General features: G+C 48.3%; 1 protein-coding gene across 1 annotated transcript; it reads right to left on the bottom strand.

Annotated features, from left to right (window-relative positions):
- Positions 1 to 318: 318 nt before the first annotated feature.
- Positions 319 to 4,477, bottom strand: LOC146179719 (uncharacterized). The gene is made up of 2 exons (XM_084579325.1): positions 3,688 to 4,477; positions 319 to 507 (listed from the first exon to the last, which is right to left on the bottom strand). Exons 1-2 carry the CDS (start codon positions 4,402 to 4,404, stop codon positions 358 to 360), a joined length of 867 nt encoding a protein of 288 aa, XP_084435451.1. The 5' UTR covers positions 4,405 to 4,477; the 3' UTR covers positions 319 to 357.
- Positions 4,478 to 5,988: the final 1,511 nt, after the last annotated feature.

Genomic DNA, 5,988 nt, shown 5'->3' with positions numbered 1-5,988 from the left:
CCAGACATGACGTGGGGGTCACGCCCGGGAACTCTTTCGTTGCACATGAAGCAAGACTGCAGGGCAAGTGATCCCCACTGTTGTTCCGAGACGCCGAGAAGGCAAGACTTTATTCGGACAGCAACACGAACATACAAGCAACAAGGATTCAGTGGCTTCGGTTTATAAAGGAAGCCTGGGTGCAACCGAGGCATGCTATTGGCTAGCGCTACGGTCGCACACGCGAACCATGACTGCGCACATCAGATAGCGGCACACAGTAACCAAGCGGCACACAGTAGCAAGACAACAGCAAGCTTGATAAGCGTTGCGCCGATATAACACTTCCCCTCCAACAAAATCAGAATCTATCATACGTCAGACGATCCGGCTTCCGCTTGTCACGAGCGATGCGCCTTGGTAGCACACGTAACCCAGCATCAGTTTGTTCCGACGTTGAGGCACTTTGGGCGTGACTTGCGAGTGGAACACAATCACTCTGATCCAACACTGGCTGGCTCGAGGCAGCTGTAGGAGACCGTTCACTTTCGAGCAAGTCACTTGCAAGGGGCAAATCTGTATCACTTTCGTTCACAACAGCTGGCTTCACAAAAGAACGTCGCAAATGATCAGCATGCACAAATCGCGTCTGTCCGTCTACAACCACAAGGTATGTCATTGCCGATTTCACATCCACGACCCTGCCTGGACGCCACTTCACCTGTTCCCCACGCACTGAACGCACAAACACACTATCACCAACAACAAATGATCGAGGTGAACTCCTTCGCTTGTTTTCACTGCGAACATTCCTCTCAGATCTGGCATTTATTGCATCTTGCAGATTCGGTTTCAACAAAGATAACCTTGTGCGCAACTTCCTCCTCAAGAACAGTTCATCTGGCGATTGGCCGGTGAATGTGTGCGGCGTTGTTCTGTAAGCGAACAGAAAGTTATCTATCCTGTGCTGCAGTGATCTGGAACTTTTGTTCTTCTGGTCTTCCAGCAATTGCTTCAACAGCGACTGTTTTACTGTTTGGACAGCACGTTCTGCCGAGCCGTTCGACTGAGGATGATATGGCGGAGTAAGCGTGTGCTTGACCCCGTTTGTCAAAAGAAACTCCTCGAATTCTTTTGCACGAAACTGCGGCCCGTTATCTGGGACTACCTCTATCGGCAGGCCATGGCTTGCGAACAACGAGCGCACCGTTTCGATCGTGCTTTGCGCCGTCGTTGACGTCATGATTTTTATTTCCAACCATTTGGAATAGGAATCTACAGCTAGAAGAAACATCTTTTTTTCCTTTTCAGCAAAGTCTAGATGTACCCTCTCCCAACTGCTTGTGCACCACTTCCAAGATGAAAGCGGCGCTAGTGGCCCCACGGATTTGGTGCTTTGACAAATTTCACACTGCTTCACTGCTCGTTCGAGGCAGTTGTCTATCTGTGGCCACCAAACCATTGACCTCGCAAGTGCTTTCATCTTTGCGATACCGATGTGTTGTTCATGTAACAAGCACATAACTTCACTTTGAAGCGACCGTGGTACAACGACTCTGTTGTTCCACACCAAACAGCCGCAATCGACTGAAAGCTCAAACCGCCTAACGAAGAAAGGCTGATAAAGTGTGTCCACAGCATGCGGCCATCCGTGCCATACCATTTCACGAACAGTACTAAGAACTGGATCTTTCACAGTTTCCCGCTCGATATCTTTCGCAGTTAAGGGGAGTTTACTAACGGGCGAAAAATAAAATATTTCTTCTGCCTCGTCACCGGCTTCAGGCAGTGGAAGGCGTGATAAGCCATCTGCATTGGCTATCTTTGTTCCTGCTCTGTGCAAAATGCGAAAGTTGTAGTTTGCAAGGAAAATTCCCCATCGATGCACGCGAGCTGCAGCGACTGCATATGTGTGGTGCTTTGCCTCAAAAATAGCGGTGAGCGACTGGTGATCTGTGATCACGTTGAACTTACGCCCATACAGATATTTATGAAATTTCTTTACTGCAAAAACAACAGCAAGAGCTTCTTTTTCCACCTGCGCGTAATTACGCTCGGCAGGAGTCATTGATCGAGATGCGAACGCAATCGGTCGCTCTACGCCCTCAATCACGTGCGACAGCACCGCGCCTAAGCCGTAAGCAGAAGCATCACATGTCAGCTGTATTTCTTTCTTTACATCATACAGTTCCAAAACCATGTCTTCACTGATCAAATTTTTACACCGTCTGAAACATGCGTCACACTGGCTCGACCACTTCCATGTGCTGCCTTTGCGCAACAGTTGATGAAGAGGTTCTAGCAAGTTTGCTAGGTCAGGCAAAAATTTGGCGTAGTAGTTTACTAGACCCAAAAATGCCTTTAGTTGAGTCACGTTAGTTGGCTGAGGCGCTTCTCGAATCGCCTTTACTTTTTCTGGTGTTGGGTGTACGCCATGCTTGTCTAGATCATGTCCCAAGTAACAAACATTTTCTTGGAAAAATTTGCATTTCCCTGGGTTTACCCGGATGCCGTGTTTACTGAGCGTTTGTAGCACTTGCTCGGAACGGTGATAGCACTCCGTCAGGTCTTTACCTGCTATTAACACATCGTCCAGGTAACAGGCAGTTCCAGGTATGTTTCGTAACACCTGGTCCATCACGGCCTGAAACATTGCAGGGGCGCTTGCCACTCCGTATGGCAGTCGCCGGAACCTGAACAGTCCCATGTGCGTGTTCACCGTCAGCAATTCTTGTGTCTGCTCATCCAGCTCAAGCTGCAGGTAAGCTTTAGACAAATCCAGTAAAGTGAACACGGTCCCTCCAACCAATGACGCGAATATGTCCTCTGGCAGAGGCAGTGGATAGTGGTCGAGTTCAATACCCCGATTTACAGTCACTCTGTAATCCCCACATATCCTAATCTGCTTTTCTGCTTTTCTGCTTTCTTTGGGACGATCACTAGCGGTGTAGCCCACGCACTGTGCCTCACTCTGTACACCACACCAGCCTTCTCAAGTTCAAGCAATTCATTCTCCACCTGTTCGCGCAATGCATATGGTACTCGTCTCGCCTTACAAAAAACTGGCTGCGCATCGTTTTTCATTTTGATGCTACCAGTGAATCCCTGAATAGAACCATAACCTGGCTCAAACACATCACTGTACAGCCGTTTTAACCTGTTCTCGGCTTCCGCTGCTACCATCTGCCTTCCATCCTGCACGTTATCAACGTCACGTTGCAACTGCTGAACAGCATTGTGCAAGTCAACTTTTAGTGCCGTTATCCAAGCGCGACCTAAAAGCGTCGGCATGCGAGCTCCATTTTCTTGCTTTGCTATTATCAGAGGCAGATCGTAGCTTCGGTTTTGATAAGACACCTTGACGTTTGCTACGCCTTTCACTTTCAGTGAAGTACCGTTATATACGCCTAGACGTATGTCGTCTTTCGAACATGGACAATTTGGAAAATTTTCATCAAAGTCTCTTTCAGACATTATTGTCACAGCGGCTCCCGTGTCTAATTCCATCGGTATCTTCTTGCCATTTACTTTTACTTTAAGCACAATAGGCGGTGAGCCGTGAACTTCGTTCGTCGTACACACTGTAAGCAAGTCAGTTTCCGCCAAGGGCTCCTCAACTTTGTGCACCACCTTTGTTTTGCACATTTTTGCTACATGACCCGGCTTCGAGCATTTGAAACACATACTTTTGAGGAAAGGACAACTCACAGGCGTATGCAGTCCGCCGCATCTATGACAGACGCGAACAGTGCCTTTCCCACGTTGCTTCCTTGGGCCGTTTTGCGGGGCACGCTGCTCGTTGCTAGGGGCCTCCTCCTTTGTCGCGTGTCGCTGGCCTTGCGGGGTGGAATCCCGATGCCAGCAGATGTCCGCCGGACTGGTGGTTGACCCCTCCGGTAGCATTTCTCTGGTGTCTTTCTGAACAGTCTCCAAGGCGGTAGCAATTTTGCAAACTCGCTCCCAGGTGACTTCATCATCAGACAGGGCAAGAAGACGGCATCGGATAGAATCCGCTCGCATTCCAGAAATCAGTCGATCCCGGAGCGCTTCTTCCAAAAAACTTCCAAACGAGCACGTGGCAGCCAGTCTCTTCAGCTCGACAATGAACTGTGCCAGGCTTTCGTGCGACTCTTGCTTTCGCTGGTAGAAGTGATACCGTTCGGTAACCACTGACCGCTTTGGTGCATAGTGCTGTCGGAGAACATCTGTAGCTTCTTCGTACTTGACTTCCGTGGGCTTCTTCGGCAGCAGAAGGCTACGCAGAGTCACATAAGCTTTTTCACCAAGGACAGTTAAGAAGACTTGCAGCTTCTTACTTGTGTCTATTCCGTTGGCTGTTGCGTACAGGTCAAACCTTTCCACGTGGATGTCGAAATTGCCAGAGTCCGGGCAAAACTCGCCCAACGATCCCAGAGTAGTGTTCATCACTGATGTTCCCGCTTGCCGTGGCGTCGTCGTCGTTTCTTCAGGAGGCTTGGTCACTGCCTCTTCCTGAACGATCCCATCCTCGTAGCCATGTTGTTCCGAGACGCCGAGAAGGCAAGACTTTAACACGAACATACAAGCAACAAGGATTCAGTGGCTTCGGTTTATAAAGGAAGCCTGGGTGCAACCGAGGCATGCTATTGGCTAGCGCTACGGTCGCACACGCGAACCATGACTGCGTACATCAGATAGCGGCACACAGTAACCAAGCGGCACACAGTAGCAAGACAGCAGCAAGCTTGATAAGCGTTGCGCCGATATAACACCCACCTTATAATCACCGGTCTCCATCCCTTACGTATCTGCCCTTTACGCCGCAAATGTTCTGCTGTCAAGTGGTACAGCTTTCGCTCATGTCTCGACAGTGTCTTTAGATTCGTCGTCACTCCTTGTTGAGCGTGCTACAATTACAGTCTTACAACTGCTACCTGGGTTCATGTTGGCCGACTGAAGGTAAACTAACAAGAGGAATCAGTGAAGCGTTTCATATTCATAAAAATCATGACTCGTATGTAAGCACCCCTTCTGTATCTGTTCATGACTGTGAATGAATATATTTTGATTCAAAAGACTGAGTTATCTGTTTGGCGGTTTGAGTTGCATATGCGCTCTTGGTTGTAAAAAGAGTATATTTTGCATGTTTCTTTCTAATAAACTGCAGTTGATAGTTAGCGCAGGTATTGTCTTCTTCCTTGTCCTTCGTCTCCTCGCTGTTATTCCTTAAACATGTGTCAACTAGCTCAACTCTCCGTTTTATTGAACTGTGAAGTAACTGAGAATTCACACACTCACAGAAAAACCATCATATTTTGGTGTAGCTTGCGTATATACACCCAGTTCACCTCGGTAAAAAAAAAACCTTCGCTTTTCAAAAATGTCTCGAATGGCATCGTTTCAAGATAAGCTCTTTGGCGCCCTTTTCTAGGTTTCGCGTCGTCATCGCCATCGCCGTTGTTCCTCGTAACCAGTTGTCTGTAATTGTTCATACATGTCTTGCTCGAATACTTTGCCTCAATCTATGGAAAAGCTTAAAACGGCTGACGAGCTGAGCTCAAATTTCGCATTAGGAAGTATCGTAATCGTCGCCACTTTTTTTAGGGGATGGACGCATCCCTGTAGAAAGAAGCTTGTTGTCGATTTTATCCAGTGCCAGACGCCACGGCTGCGCTTGTTCTCGAGCTATATTACAGCACGGGGTCCAGAGCGGGACGTCCGCGTTTATAGTGAGTCATAGGAAATTGATTTCGTCTTGTTGCCATGCGATTTTTTCCATGGCGATGTTAAATAATGTGGGGAAAATGACTGAGCCTTGAGGAACACCCGTGCGGTTTGTGAAATGTTATGCCGTTTTGAATTTCATAGGTTCAGTTACTCGTGAAGGATTTAACACTTGTTGATGACGTGATCTCCAACTCCTGTGGTGATGAGCAGGTAGACAATTGCTTGATTGTTCATGCTGTCGAACGCCTTGCGTGCATCGGCGGCTAGTAGTGGTCGGGACGGCCTTTGCACCACCCGCGTGTT

This window comes from Amblyomma maculatum, chromosome 9, assembly GCF_055883805.1.
Source record: "Amblyomma maculatum isolate TAMU_Amacu chromosome 9, ASM5588380v1, whole genome shotgun sequence".
In the NCBI taxonomy this organism is placed as follows: Eukaryota; Metazoa; Arthropoda; class Arachnida; order Ixodida; family Ixodidae; genus Amblyomma; species Amblyomma maculatum.
The sequence above is the reverse complement of the archived record's forward strand: the minus strand, read 5'-3'. Positions and strand labels throughout refer to the sequence as shown.